At 42.0% G+C, this 16,408-nt stretch overlaps 1 protein-coding gene across 2 annotated transcripts in view; it reads right to left on the reverse strand.

Annotated features, from left to right (window-relative positions):
• Positions 1-2,142: 2,142 nt before the first annotated feature.
• The window catches only part of NADK2 (NAD kinase 2, mitochondrial), a 45,761-nt gene continuing 31,495 nt past the window's right edge, over positions 2,143-16,408 (reverse strand). The window contains exons 7-12 of one of the 2 annotated variants that reach the window (XM_075842003.1): positions 15,763-15,844; positions 11,985-12,128; positions 8,690-8,745; positions 4,783-4,836; positions 3,911-4,034; positions 2,143-2,562 (exon numbers count right to left, since the gene is read on the reverse strand). In XM_075842003.1, the coding sequence (XP_075698118.1) occupies positions 2,424-2,562; positions 3,911-4,034; positions 4,783-4,836; positions 8,690-8,745; positions 11,985-12,128; positions 15,763-15,844 (599 nt within the window). In that variant the 3' untranslated portion in view covers positions 2,143-2,423. The remainder of the gene's footprint in view (positions 2,563-3,910; positions 4,035-4,782; positions 4,837-8,689; positions 8,746-11,984; positions 12,129-15,762; positions 15,845-16,408) is intronic. The other variant, XM_075842013.1, reaches the window with a different exon arrangement.

Below are 16,408 nucleotides of genomic sequence, written 5' to 3' on the forward strand. Positions count from 1 at the left end.
GATATAATAGGCGAGTCCATACAATGATTAACTGCAGAGTAATAAAACTCCCCTGAATCACTAACTGCCTATACTATCTGTACATTGGAGAGGCAAGTGTATTTCTATGAGGATCTGCTACTCACTGCCTCCTGCTTGTAAAGGCTTATATTGAGAAACCTAGTAGGAGCCAGGTTGAAGCTGCACCACATAGGAATACGCAGACTGGAGTGTTAGGACAGAAATTGTCTCACTAATCTAAGAATTGCTGCACTTCGATATGACTCGGCAGTGCAAGTGCAGTGTCTGCAAAGTCTGAAGCTTTATGGAAAATGTAATCTGCATTAAGGGAACCATATCAGGGGAAGACGGAACCAAGATGGCAGACAACCGAAATGGCACATAACTAAAACTGGCATACACAGAAGCCTACATTATTCTTTAATAGCCGATGCTGCAATATATAAGCAAAATTGCTGAAGTGCTTTAGCCTAGAATGCACTGTATGCAAGTTAAAGGAGAATTGGCCGCATTTTGAGCGCTTGGCACTAATGCCACCCAGCTTCGTTTGATTGATGCGCCAAACGCCTCCCGTGTCATCTACAGCCAATTTTCAACCTCACGAGTGGGCTGTAGGCAAGAATGCCAGTGCTAGCAGTGGAAACCACCTTGTCTGGGCGTCAGATATACAGCCCCTCTGCACATGCTCCAGTTCAGATCTCACTGTAGCGAGCGAGATTAGAGACACAGATCTCCACTAATTTACAGACTGCACAGGAAAGATTAAGGCCGCTGTCATACAACACCTGTACTACGAAAGAAACACCCAGACGTGCTGTTCATAAGAACCGGTGTTAAAGCACTATAGACTTCTGAAGTGCTGTGACTCCGGTTCTGATGTACAGTGGGACGTCCATAATATGGGCACAAAAATGCAACCATGATATGCACGACTGAAAAGGAGTCCAAAAAGTTTCTTGGGTAAGCTGTACTATTGGTAGCACACAAGGTTATGTTTAGAAAGAGCTCGAGTATCTGTATCAGTTACAGCAGTTTAGGGGGAATTAAACAGCTTTGGCCTCATTCACACAACTTCATTCGGTCCATGAGATACAGACTGAATATGTCGGCCGTGATTCCTGGACCGAACACCGTTCAGGGAGCCATACTTCTAGCATAATTTTCCATGATGCTAGTAGTCCCAGCGGTCAGACCCCCATCTCCTCTGGGTCAGTGATTTAAAAAAAAAAAAAAAAAAAAAAAATGGTAAACCCCAGAAAGGAGTGAATGTATAGCCACCTCTGCTTTAGGGTACAGTCACATCCAGCAGATTTTGTTGTAGAAATCCACACACCTGCTGTAAAAACAACCCCATTCAGATAATCAGAACACTTTCAGTTGCAGACATTTCTGCACGTCACTGCACCTGTAAGGGTATGTTCGCACGCACTGTTTTTAGGCGTAATTCGGGCATTCTACACCTCGAATTATGCCTACAAACATCTGTCCATTGCTTTCAATGGGTTTTACGATGTTCTGTTCCCACGAGCAGTTATTTTACGCGTCGGTGTCAAAATACGGCGCGTAAAAAGACGGCTCGTCCCAAGAAGTGCCCTGTACAATTTTTGACGTTTTTGGAGGAGTTTTTCATTGAAAAACAGCTCCAAAAACGGCCGTAAAAAACACAGCGAAAAACGAGAGTTGTTCAAAAAACGACTGAAAATCAGGAGCAGTTTCAGCTGAAAACAGCTCCGTATTTTCAGACGTTTCTGGTCGCTGCGTGTGAACATACCCCAAGTCTCAGCAATGCGCGCGGATTTCAATGACGCAGAGTTCATCTATTAATACTAGTGCAACGACCCACTTCTGGACACTGGTGCGCGGCTCGGCTGCTGCCCTCATAAGTGACATTACCATTAGGGCAGTGAAAACCAAACTTCAAATGATTGACATACAAAGTCGTGCAAAGAAAATACAAACTGGCAATTCACCTTCGAGTTATAGATGGACTTCAAAAAGCAGGAATTAGGCAGTAGCCAAAAACATTTTATCCAGTGGCCGTTAACTCTAGAGTTTATTGTTTTGCTAGAAAAACAAATCTTAATGTAAAGAAAGCTAAAAATATTCTGGTGCACAAGAAACAGGCTATTTAAATAGCATCAGTTGTGGCAATAATCTTGATTTTTTTATTTTATTTTTCTTCTCTATTTTTTTTTTACAAATGTACAACAGTGATGTAGGGTTGGCAGTAGAGAGGAAATGGTGGTGTTCTCCGTGTAACAGACGTTAATTCCAGCCACAATATCTTCCATGGTTGGCATATGATCCCACAAGCTGCCTTGCACATTTTCTGGTTGTCCTGAGGTTAGGTGGGGGAGCAGGGGGATGGGTTTAGAAGTCCAGCGGCTCCGAGAGTTTTCCTATAGCAGGGGCTCTTCTGCTGGTCACTCATCCAGAAGAACGGTGCACAGAGCGTCCTCACCGTCCATAGATATGGCTACAATGGCTCCATCGTTGAATTCAAAAGATGTTCCACCATCAACCACCATACAGGCATCCCAACACCGAGACCGCACACACACCCTACAAGAGCATGACAGTACAGGTTACATTCTCTATGGGACAAATAAATAGTGTGCAAAATATGTATAGAAACTTGCAGAGGGTTTTTAGGTATAAAGGTCCTATCACACCAGCCAATTTTGGCCGGTGCAACGAGCGCCGATCAACAAGACAGCTCGGTGATCGGCGCTCGTTTGCTCCTGTCACACGGAGATATGGATGGGGATGAGCATTCGTTACTCAGATTGCTCGCCCCCATACATTTCTATCATGTCGGCAGCACGTCTGCCTGTTTACACAGGGAGATGTGCTGCTCACAACGTTAATATTTCAGTTTTTGTTTTTTAAAACGATACGATCAGCAGATGAACGAGGGTTTGCTCGTTCATCTGCTGATTGCTGCCCTGTTTACACAGGACAATTGTAGGCAACGAGCGTTATATGAATGCTTGTCTGCCCGGTAATTGCCCTGTGTAAAACCCCCTTTAGTCTGGAATGATAAAGGGGTTCTCACCACACCAACCCCTGTGCATATGGCTTATTATGGGATATGGACATCATAGAGGGTGTCCCCTAATCTGGACCCAGTCTATATGCCAGGACAAAGGCAAGGGAGATTTACATACTGCTCTATCACCATCTGATAAACTGGCAGCCACCAAGTCCCATTGATGCCAAATTAAAGGAATTTACTCCCAGGAACTATAAAAGATATAGCCATTAGGCTTCCTTCACACATACTCTGTGAGGTGTTTACTTTGAGCTTCTAATATAAATCTCCATGAATTTTTTTTACACTAGAGTTTTTAGCCTTTTTCCCCTATAGAGAAGGCTATGAGAAAACACCAGAAAACCTTCCCCCACCCAAAAAAAAAAAAACCTTGCTGTGATTTAATGTCCTCCTGCTGGAACCCCCAGCGATCAACTGTAATCTGTGGGGAAACCTGGCAGTAAGAGTTCAATTTCCCTGCAGCACCACCACAGGGGAAATAAAGTATTACACATTGCCCATTCAGATCAATGTGTTGTCTGTGTAATACAGGACAGGTCCTCCAGAGAGATGCTCTTTATAACCACTCACCACTCTGCCCATGAGATGAGGAACCTGAACAGAGGGAATTCTGAAATAGAGGGGGGTCCTAATAGGGTGTGTGATGTTTTTTTCCATATATACAGGACAACTATAACTCTTGAATCAGCACAATGTTGAACCTAAAAAAACAAACCAATGCTATTAAAAGCTGAAGATTTACTTAAATTTTTTTTTCTAAGAAATATCAGGTACAGGAAGCCGGTGAGAAGTGAATTATTTTATTGTCCCCTTCTTTGGGATCTGAGCAAAACAATTTTCAAATTGAGAATCACTTACTTGGAGGTAAAGCCACGCTGGCGACTACTGGAAAATACTCTATTTGCAATCGGTTCTCGTACACTAAAAAACATTTTTTGCTCCTCCGGGCTGAATATCAGAGAGTTGTTGTATTCATTGGTCACTGCAAAAAAATAAAAAAAATAAAGAAATATTTAGCTCCCGTATAAGTATTTGTACTGCAATTTACTAAACAGTGTTATAGGAGGAGAGAAGGGTAAAGAAAAAAACATCCCCCTTATAACATGAAAAGGGGTAGGAGGAGGAGCTGAGCACATGGATCCCGTGGGCGGTGCTACTCAGTGATTGACAGTTCTCTCTATGCATGACCACAATCATTTAGTAGGACCGTCCATTAGACTCGTAGAAAACTATATATCAATCTGCTCATTTCTTCCTGCTCTATAAGGCTGGGTTCACACGAGCATGTTTGGTCCGTAAAGGACGGAACGTATTTAGGCCGGAAGTCCCGGACCGAACACACTGCAGGGAGCCGGGCTCCTAGCATCATAGATCTGTACGATGCTAGGAGTCCCTGCCTTGCTGCAGGACAACTGTCCCGTACTGTAATCATGTTTTCAGTACGGGACAGTAGTTCCACGGAGAGAGAGGGACTCCTAGCGTCATACATAACTATGATGCTAGGAGCCCGGCTCCCTGCACTGTGTTCAGTCCGGGACTTGCGGCCGAAATACGTTCCGTCCATTACGGACGTAATGTGCTTGTGTGAACCCAGCCTAACATAAGGCATGCAGATAGGACCATGTTTAATGCGACAGGTTCACTTTAATATTATGAGCTCCTCGCCATCATCTGTCTGATATTAAGACTTCATAGATATAAACCTATTTGTTCCCACATTTCAAACTCACCTGTCTCTATGAGGTCGCGGTCCAGAGTCAGGTTCACGATCTTGTGACGTTTCACTAAAAAAAAAAAAGTTGCCTTAGCCCCAAGGTGAATGCAAAAATGCAGAGGGAGGTTCACAGCCATTACATTTTAACAACTCCATAAGTGACAGGTGACATCCAGTTCACAAAACTGCTGCAAAAAAAATGCAATTTGTTTGTGGATTTTTTTTTTGTAAAGAATTTTATAGATGAGATTCCAAGTCCCCATAAATGTTTTTGGCTGTTGAAATTGCAATTGACGACATTTGGAAAGACACTAGAAACTAGGTTAGAAAAATTCCTTACAGGGATTGTCCAGGATTAGAAAAACATGGCTGCTTTCTCCTAAAAGACAACCCCTTTAAGTGTGTTTACTCCACAAAAGGAGAATTTTTTTTTCTGGACCATGTGTGTCGGTTATAATGGCGAGATCACACAGCACCCCCTAAACTTCCCATGAAACTTCCTTCACCTCCCTGCTCCTTATCATTCATGTTCTGCTATTCTCATTTTTTTTTGGCTGTTTTCACCTGGCTGTAATAAGGTTGTATTTTAGGGTTCATATTATGGTTCCAGCTCCTGGAATCCCTGCAGTACTGCTGAACCAAACTCAGGTCCTATTTATTTGGTGATACAAGTTTGATTCCAGTCGAATCACTGAGGTAGCCAAGTGCTGTATTTGGCTATCTTAGTCAGTCCCCATTGAAAAGGAGGACTCGGGATCCCCGTTCTGGGATCGGTGGGGGTCCCAGCAGTCAGACTCCAACCGATTTAGCAGTAATCACCTATTCTGTGGATAGATTAAAATTACTTAAAAAAGAACTCTTCACAACCAGAATACCCCTTTAACTCCTTAGCGAGGCCTCATGCACACAAACTTATTTTTTTCCTCCTGTAAATACTGGTCCTTGGTCACACGTATTCGACCCGTATTGCACCAGTATTTATGGCCCCTTGCCCGTATATATGGGTCCGGTGTCACCCGTATTCCACCCGTATTTACGGGCACGTTTTCGCTGCAAAATTGCACTGCACTAATCGGCAGCCCCTTCTCTCTATCAGTGCAGGATAGAGAGAAGGGGCAGCCCTTTCCGTAGTAAAAGAAATTCATACTTACCCGGCCATTGTCTTGGTGACGCGTCCCTCTTTCGTCATCCAGCCCGACCTCCCTGGATGACGCGGCAGTCCATGTGACCGCTGCAGCCTGTAATTGGCTGCAGCAGTCACATGGGCTGAAACGTCATCCTGGGAAGCCGGACTGGAGGAAGAAGCAGGGAGTTCTGGGTAAGTATGAACTTCTGGTTTTTTTCCTACACGTTGATCTATATTGTGATCGGTAGTCACGGTCCCGGGTGCTGAAAGCGTTACTGCTGATCGTTTAACTCTTTCAGCACCCTGGACAGTGACTATCCCGTGACGTCACCTAGCAACGTTCCTGTAATTACGGGATCCCCATAGACTTCTATGGGCTGCCCGTGCCGTTATTACGGCCTGAAATAGGACATGTTCTATATTTTTCAACAGCACGGGCACCTTCCCGTAAGCATACGGGGAGGTACCCAAGGCCAATAGAAGTCCATGGACCCATAATTATGGGCGTTTTTACATTCATGTGCATGAGGCCTCAGTCAATTTTTAGTTTTTCCATTGTCACATTCCAAAAGCCATATCTTTTTCCACTGATATTGCCATAAAAAAGTGCTTGTTTTTTGCAGGATGAGTTGTAGTTTTTAATGGTACCCTTTATTGTACCATATAGTGTTACTGGGAAACAGAGGGGGAAAAAATAAAAATAAAAAAATCAATCTTTGTGGGGTGAAATGGAAGAAAAAAAAAAACCAAAGCAATGCCTCTATTGTTTTTTACATCTACTGTGCGGTAAAGAAAAAACGACATGTTAACTTTCTGGATTACGACAATAACAATTTTTTTTCCTATAGGATTTACTTCTTTTACAAAGAAAAATCTATTTAAAAAAAAAATTGTTTTGTACCGCCATATTCGGAGAGCCGAAACAAATTAATTTCTGTCCATTGAGCGGTGCGAGGGCTTGTTTTTTTATGTCTTTTTTTATCGGTATAAATTGGGGTCCATGCGACTTTTTGATCACCTTTTTATTGGGAGATGACCAAAAAACAAAACAAAAAACCCAGCAACCACCCAGTGGGTTATATAACGTGGTATTTTAAATAGCTCAGACTTCTACAGAGATGGCGATATCAATTCTAACTTTTTTTTTTTTGCTTACATAATTTAGAAGCAAAAGAAAAAAAAAACGGAAATTATTTTTTTTTTTTTAAAAATCTTTAACACTGTTTTTAGCTCCCCAATGGACTTAAAACATGCAATAAATGGTAGTATTGTCTTTATCTGTGCTCTACTATTAAGCCTTGCCTCTGGAAATAATTAAGAGTAGATCACAGAAGGCAGAACTGGAGGCCTTCAATAGGCCTCCGACTGCCATGGCAACCATTGATTTCATCACTGGGGCGATCGGCGAATAGAGGAAGCCCCTCCATATATTCGCTCAGATGCCACACTCGCTATGGATTGTGGCATCTGAGGGGTTAAAGGGCTAGGATCGGACTTCTCCGTTTTGGTAAGCAGCTTGAGATAGCCAGCATTTTCCGCGTATGGTGCGGCTCAACTTCTGAGCCCGCACCATGTTGTGATGACGTACATCCAATGTAATAGTATTTTTGCCCAAAAAGTGGTTTAGTAAAAGTGTCAAAACAAACACCACATACATGGTATCCCCACGATCGTAACGACTTGAACATTAAAATGAACACATTAATCCGCCGGATGAACGGCGTCCAAAAAAACAAAACTACAAAATTCTTTTCTCAAACTCCCCCCATAAAAAATTAAAGTAAATCTATAAGTCCTATGTACCCCAAAATAGTACTAATGAAAACTACACCTTGTCCCGCAAAAAGAAAGAAAAATTAAGCCCACATACGGCCACATTGAAGGAAAAATAAAAAAAGTTACGGCTCTTGGAACGCGGCGATGCAACAAGTATTTTTTTTCTAAAAGTGTTTTTATTGTGCAAACGTAGGAAAACACAAAACCTTTACATATTTGGTATCCTCGTAATCGTGCCGACCCATAGAATAAAGTTAACATGTTATTTACGCTGCATAGTAAACGGAGTAAATTTATAGCGTGAAAATCAATGCTGGAATAGCTGCTTATTTTCAATGCTCTCCTAAAATAAAGTTATATTATAAGCATCTAAAAAATGGTGCAATTACAAAATAAAACTCGTCCCGCAAAAAACAGGCCCTTATACGGCTATGTCGACGGAATAAAAAAAATAAAAAGTTATGACTTTTGGAATGCGACCGTGAAAAAACAAAAAATAATCCTTGGTCATTAACGTGCAAAATGGCCTGGTCATTAAGAGGTTAATAGGGATTTAATGATGGCAGCCCTGAGTGCCTTTATTAGGCCCCCAACTGCCATGGATACCAATCGGCACCCCATGATCTTGCCGCAGGGGCCACCGAACGGGTGACAAAAGGAGCCCCCTATAGATAGCAGCATCTAAGGAGTTAAATAGCGGAGATCAGAGATACCCGTGATCCCCGCTGCTGGTTACAGCTGACGGTTGTCGGTGATGGAGTCACGGTGCTGTACATGTGCCGCGTGCTGTGTTAAGGGGTTAAACATTTAAAAAGGTTTAAGGGAGGCATATAGAGCATCTAAAATACACAATACCTTTGGCGCGGGCCATGCACATCACTTTTTGCTGCAATTTGTGACACATATCAAGCGCATTTCATCGCATTAATCTCCCCTGATATCTTTACTGGGAAGACAACATCTACCATTGAAAATAATGGAGCAGCAGATAAGACCTATGCACAAGGGACACGGCACTCACCAATGTTCAGTATTTCTTCCACGGTCTGAGGGGCCATCTTGTTGATGTTGTAGGACCTATAAAAGCCAAGGAATATACTGAGCTCCGATATCTTATTCTAAGTAGATCTAAAACAAAACACATATATGATGTGGAGAACATCAAGCGATTGAGGCGATAAGCCACCGATCATTTCATTCTTCACATGTGATCACCATCAGTTGCATCCCCCTCCTCCCGGTCTACTCTAGATGGATTTTTTTGGTGACTGAGGTTTGTGAACATATACATAGAACCTGCAGGCAGGAAAAAGCAGCTACAGGCTGCTGGAATGTGAGAAAGATGCCATTTCCCCCAAATAACAGACTAGTCTCGCTCAATGAATTAGAATATCAAAAAGTTAATTTATTTAAGTAATTCAATTTAAAAAAAAAGGGAAACATTATATAGACTCATTACACTACAGAGTGATCTCTTTCCAGCATTTTTTTCTTTTAATGTTGGGGATTATGGCTAACAGGTAATGAAAACCCAAAATTTAGTGTCTCAGAAAATTAGAATATTGGGTATAAGTTGAAGATTGTAGACCCATGATGTCACACTCTAATCAGCTAAATCAACACCTGCAAAAGGTTTCCTAAGCCTTTAAATGGTCCAACAGTCTGGTTAAGTAGGCTACACAATCATGGGGAAGACTGCAGACATGACAGTTGTCCAGAAGACAGTCATGGACACACAAGGAGGGTAAGCCACAAAAGGACATTGCTAAAGAAGCCGGTTGTTCACAGGGTGCTGTATCCAGGCATATTAATGGAAAGTTGAGAGGGGAAAAAAAAGGGGGGCAGAAAAAGATGCACAAGCAACAGGGATAACCGCAGCCTTGAAAGGATGGTCAAGAAAAGGCCATTCTAGAATCTGGGAGAGATTCACAAGGAGTGGACTGTGGCTGGAGTCAGTGCTTCAAGAGCCACCACACACAGACGTATCCAGGACATGGGCTACAACAGTCGCATTCCTTGAGAATGTCAGACACGTCTTACCTGGGCTAAGGAGAAGGACTGGTCTGTTGCTCTGTGGTCCAGAGTCCTGTTTTCAGATGAAAGTAAAGTTTGCTTTTAATTTGGAAATCCAGGTACCAGAGTCTGGAAGAAGAGTGGAGAGGCATCAATCCAAGTTTCTTGCGGTCCAGTGTGAAGTTTCCAGTCAGTGATGGTTTGGAGAGCCATGCCATCTGCTGGTGTTGGTCCACTGTGTTATATCAAGTCCAGAGTCAGCGCAGCGTCTAGCAGCAAGTTTTCGAGCACTTCATGCTTCCCTCTGCTGACAAGCTTCATGGAGATGCGGATTTCATTTTCCAGCAGGACTTGGCACCTGCCCGCACTGCTAAAACTACCAATACCTGGTGTAATAACCACAGGATCACTGCGCTTGGCCAGCAAACTCGTCTGACCTAAATCCCATAGAGAATCTATAGGGTATTGTCAAGAGGAAGATGAGACACCAGACCCAACAATGCAGACGAGCTGAAGGCCGATATCATACAACCTGGGCTTACATAACACCTCAGCAGTGCCACCGGCTGATCGTCTCCATGCCACGCCGCATTGATGCAGTAATTCATGCACATGGAGTCCCGACCAAGTACTGAGGCAGATACTGGACATACTTTGCAGTAGGCCAACATTTTGGTATTAAAAATCATTCTTGAAATTGGGCTTATATAATATTCTAATTTTCTGAGACACTTAATTTTGGGTTTTCATTAACTGTTACCATAATCAACATTAAAAGAAAAAAAATGCTGGAAATGGATCCCTCCGTGTGTAATGAATCTATAGAATAGGAGTTTCACTTTTTGAATTTAATTACTGAAATAAATTAACTTTTTGATGATATTCTAATTCATGGAGGAGGACTAGTATATTACAAAGTTTTATGTATTCACATGAACTACTGATTTTCGCAGGACTGGTAGACTTTTAGAAATAAAATGGAGAAGGGTTATCTACCTGTTAAACTATGCCGCAGGTATTTTTCATGAACAATGCATTATTTAAAAAGGACACCTCTTCATTTCTTGCTTCGATAACTTGAAGGGAGATCAGAAATAAGGGTTTACTTTCTTTTTTCCCCTGAAAAAAGTTGCGACCCTTGTCCACGGGTTGTATCAGTTTTTCCCCATTCAACACAACCCATAGACAAGAGAGGGGCTCTAACAGGCGCTTATTACTAATCCTGGAGAACCTGTTCGGTCCCTTAAAGGAGTTGTCCAGTTTCGAAAACTCATGGTCATACACCCTATTAGGGAATTGTTAATTAATAGACGGGGGTCCACTGTTCTCGATAGTCTGTTATAAAGATAGTCTCTCTCTCTCTCGAGGACCAGGCCTGTCCTGTATTACACAGACATTACACAGTGTTCATTCATATAAATGTGTTGCTTCTTTTCTCCTGCGGTGGCGCTGCAGAGAAATAGAACACTTATGGACAGGTTTTTCCACAGTTTACAGCTGATCGCTGGGGGTCCCAGCAGGGGGACATTGTGATCTGCTTATTGTCGAGAGACCCTTCTAACAAGTAGGGATTGAAGGTTAACATGATAGAGAGATAGAAGCCGTACACTAGCAGAGGAAAAAAGTCAGAATGCAATTACAGCTCAGTATATAAAATATAACAGGATTCTCTCTACCCAACTTATCTCATCTAGTCATTCCTTTCAGACGGCTGATAATCACAGATTTCATATACCTTCTTGTTAGAGGGGTAGAGAGCAGAACAGGAACATGAAAGTGTGTTGTGTCATAAGGACACTGTGGTCGTCACGTGTAGGGACAATTCTCTGTCATACACAGAAGTGGCCCCAGTTGTAGCAGTAACTACTCTGTGGACTTTGCTGTGTAATATGGTGCCACCCATATAGCAGTGCCCAAATTATGTGTATTACTGTGTAGTGGGTCAATGGTCTGAGCAATTCTGTGCACTACTATTTGGCCAACACAACAGTGAAAAATAGCTGCAAGTGGCACCACAGTTTGGGCACTATGTGGTAGTAGTGTGGACAGTCTACCACTGCAGGTACTATCTGAACAATTCTGGGGCATCACACAGACTTGGATAGTAAGGTGCACATCTAAAAAATTTGCTGTGGCGAACACGTCTACCTCCATGATTGTGGCCGCACCGGGTAACAGCGTTTTACTTGAATGCTAAAACATTCTGTAGCCACCGGCCTCGTACTGATGACTGACCCTTCTTGTCTCATCTGTGAGCCGAGGGCTGAACAGGATTGAGAAAGTATTTTAAGGCCAGAAGTTACCAGGCTTTAGATCCGGTCCCTGTGCAAACATTCAGTCCTGAGCTCTTCTGCTTCTCCCAAGGCCCGTCATCCACCGAGATCTCATAGTAGGATGCCCTATGAAGCGAGAAGGTAAAACGTGGTTTGCAGAATTTATAGTTCACCCTGAATAAGACAGAACATAAGTGTGTATCAGGTGTGCTAACCTCACAGAGGGGGGTCAGATGGATATTACACTACAATGTAGCAGCCAAGCCAAAGGAAGCTGATGGAAAAAGCGAAATCAGCAAAAGTACATCCAACACAGCAGCCCAAAATAAAAAGTGAAATGATAATAAAATGGAGGTACTCTGGTCATGTGACATACTAGTGCCGCAAATGCTATCACTCTGGTTCGCCAAGTTTTCAAGGTGATGTACACTATATGTCAAAACAACGCCCTCTGACATCACTTCCTGCTCTGGAGTTATAGGCTGAAGCTGCATCTCACAGACTTCCTGCTCTGCCCACCCCCTGAATGCACTCTGAACATAATACTGAGAACTCACGCCCTAATTTTTTGGTCCAAATACAGGTGGAGGCAGCTAAAATTCAGAGTTCTCCTCCGTATTAATAGTATTATGTACAGAGTGCATGCAAGGGGAGGGCAAAGAAGAAAGTTTGTTGGGTGAAGCTTCGGCCAATAGCTGCAGAGCAGGACGTAATGTCAGGGGAAGTGTCATTTTTGCAACGTCTACTGTACTTGGGGGGTGGGGATAAGAAAAAATATCAGTGTAGCTATAGAGCACACAGTAAACAATAGAGCCAGAGGGGTTTCAGTCAAGAGTAAAGACTAGCGTTTGTTTTTGAATGTAAAACATATAAAGCATAGAATGAAAGTTATTAATACAGGCAGAGCGTCATGTTAGGCTAAAGAGCACACACTGGAGCAATAGCACAGTCCAATATCAGTAGATCACAATTTATATGGTTTAACGAGGGGAAATAAAAATTTAAAAAACACTTTAAGGCAATGCATCACCTCAATTATTTTCTGAAATTAAAACAAGATCGTGAAACAAAAATCTTTTTTTCTAATCAGTTTTAATTTGATTGTAGATTTTTTTTGCACATGAACAAGCGGGCAGCCATCTTGCTTGGGCTGCTGTTAAAAACATTTAGAAATAGGATTTATAGCAGCTACATGGACCATAGGAACCTGTGAACAAGAGGAGAACCCATTGACTGGAAAGTTTTCTAGGCTTGCTGTGTAACCTGTGCAGAGGTCATTGTGCAGAGAGGGGTAGTAGGAGAGTGGTGTCCACCTATTGTCACTGCTTGATCCTGTGTTATCTAAATGGAGTGGTTACCCGTCAGTATAATCCTACCTGTGATAATGACTGCTGAGGAGTGATCTCTACAGAACAGGAAGTGTCAGTGTATTGTAAGGCTCAGTGGCCAGAATGAGAACTGCAAGATTTTAGGATTTTAACATGCACAATTAAACATTTTTTGGCAATTTATTTATTTTTTTTCCTAACCTTAAAGTTTGATTTAAACAAATAATTTCCAGATTACACATTCTCTTTAAAATTGCTCCATTGCATCTAAGGATCTGTTCACATTTTGTATAACTTTTACATCAGGTTTACATTGCTTTTTGAAGGTCAGAATAGTGAAGAATGCTGCATTTTTATATACAGTATAGAAAATAGCTGTTCACGTCTGCGTCAGAGCCTCCGTCGCAAATATTCAGATTTGACAAGAATAATATCGCTGCAAGCAATGCTACGCTTTCTGTTAAAACAAGGTCACCACAATAGAACCCATAACTTAAAGGCCGAGCGCACACGTGTACGGGGGAGTCGGGTGGTACAACTCATTAAGGCTAAAGCTATTAAAAACGTATGGACACCTTAAAGGGGTTTGTCCAGGATAATTAAAACATGCCTGCTTTCTTCCAAATACACGGTCACACCCGTCCACAGGTTGTATGCGTTAGCTCAGCCCCATTCACTTCAATGCTCTTGCAATACCATACGCAACCCATGGACAGGTGTGGCGCTATTTCTGGAAGTAAGCAGCCATGTTTTTTTAATCTTTGACAAATCCTTAAAGGAAGCACCAGAGGACCCCTTTTTACCAATCCAGCTTTCTAAGACTCAAATATCGCTTGGAACCGGCTTTACAGAGAATTAACAACGTGCCAGAAGACTTCTCAAGGGTATACTAAAGGAACACAACATAAAAAAAAAATCCCAGCAATTCCTTGAGAAATACATAAAGAAATCATCTCTATGCGTCTCAGGAGACCATTTCCCCCTCCTGACAATCCCACGTTTGCTTGTAAATAAACATCGGCTGAATGCATGAAAAGTCGGCTGTACAAACACATGACCAACCGACCACATTACAGACATGGTTGACTTTGAGCGAATCGTTGTTTGTTTTACAATACAGATTACAATCTCTAGCAGGGGGAGCATTTATAGAAATGATATTGTACCTTTTAAGAAATTTTGTTTGTTAGCACAGCTCAGCTGGGTCCATTACACACAGTAGACCACTTCAGGTTTATGGCCAAAAATATCCAACATCACAGATCTAAATTACAAACGATTGTCAGCTTAAAAAAAAAAAAAAAAAAAGTAGAAATGGCTTGTTTTGGCCGCTATTAAATCGAATGTCTATGGTCAGCATAGAGACAACTGGCTGCAGCAGGAGCCTCTACCCTGTCTGCAGTACAACAAAAGTTCCGCCCACTTAGCCATTTACCAAGCAAAAATGGAAGAGATCAGCAAGAAATGAACCCGTGTTTTCTGCAGGGCTGTTTATTTCAGGAACATGAAGACAATCCTTCAGACTGACAAACAGTCCGAATAAGTTTATGTCGCGTTTACTTTTATTTCTAGATTTAGTGTTGCTTTAGGAATGTGTCAGATCTCTTCATTAATCTCAGGAAGGATGAAGCTATATTATCCCAGATGGCCTAGTGAGGCTGGTAAGGTAATTGCTTACCTCTTCTTCCTAATTTACCTCCCCTGCTGTCTCTGGAGGAGATTTTGAGAGCGTGACCACAGCAGAAACCCTTCTTTCCCTGTAATAGTACTAAGAGGAGACATGCTCTATGGCTCATGTGTCAGATATTATATAACATCACACTGCTATTGATTACATTAGAAATCTTCATAGATATTGATAGGCATTTCTGACATTATAGAAGTCTTCCGGGTTTATATTATTGATGGCCTATGGTGCCTGACTCCCAGCAATGAAGCCGATCAGCTCACGGAAGGGTCCGCGGTGCTCTAGCGAGTGCGGTGTCTCCCTTGTTTTCAAGGCACAGCGCCATACGTTTGGTAGAGGCTGTGCCTGGTATTGCAGCTCAGTCCCTATTTAAGTGTCCCATATTTGCCCGCATACATTGCTTAAGGCTCCTTTCACACTAGCGTTAGTATACGTTTGCCTCTCTTCCGTCAGAGGAAGAGAAGATCAAAAGATTTAACTGAAATCAACGGTTCCATTAGAAATACTATGGATTTCAATGGTAATTCTTTTGTTTCAGTTGTTCTCCGTTCGCTAGGTTTCAGTTTTTCTCATGGACAAAAAAAAAAAAAAAGTTCAGCAGACTGCACTTTTGCTTCCGTCAAAAAACGGAAACCTAGTGAACGGAGACAAACTGAAAGCAACTGAAACAAAAAACAGAACCGTTGCTTTCCGTTGAAACTTTCGATGCGCTCTTCCTGACGGAAGAACGTAGCCTTACAGAACAATCATTAGCCATATAAAAGATCATTTAGTAAAATACAAGTAATATTACCTTGAGGACAGAGACTCTCCAATAAAGACTTCATTTAATGCTCTTACAGGTAAAAGTTGGGGCCCCAAAAGAGTTGCAGATGCTAAGAAAAAAAATAAAAAAATAATACCACAAGATTGATATTCTGACAATACTATTACATTGTATTTACCGCTGCAGAATTAGGAGTAATTCACTAATGTACTATTAGCAGCTAAACCATCTGTTAAGGCTTGATCATTGCCAGTGTAAACGCTCGTTCATGGGTTGATCGTATCTTTTATGCGAACAAAAAAAATAGTCGCTAGTTGGCAGCACATCTCCTGGTGTAAACAGGGAGATGTGCGGACGACATGATGCAAACGAGTGGGGTCAAGCGACTGTAGTAATGATCATACATCCATATACATTAAAGACTGTTGCGCCTTTTGAATGGAGATATTGAGTGCCGATCGATGTGCTTTATCAACCGCTGCTAGTTTTCACGGCCAGTATCGGGCCGTATAAAAAAGGGACCTAAAGAAAGTCCCACTAAACACTGGCTGCCGCAAATAACACAATACTGATAACATTATATTGGGAAATTACTCTTAAAGAGGGTTTCTGGGGATATAGTCATTTTTTTAAAATAGAAACACGCTCCCAATAAGAAAATAATCACTAGAAC

Source organism: Rhinoderma darwinii, chromosome 1 (assembly GCF_050947455.1).
Source record: "Rhinoderma darwinii isolate aRhiDar2 chromosome 1, aRhiDar2.hap1, whole genome shotgun sequence".
NCBI lineage: Eukaryota > Metazoa > Chordata > Amphibia > Anura > Rhinodermatidae > Rhinoderma > Rhinoderma darwinii.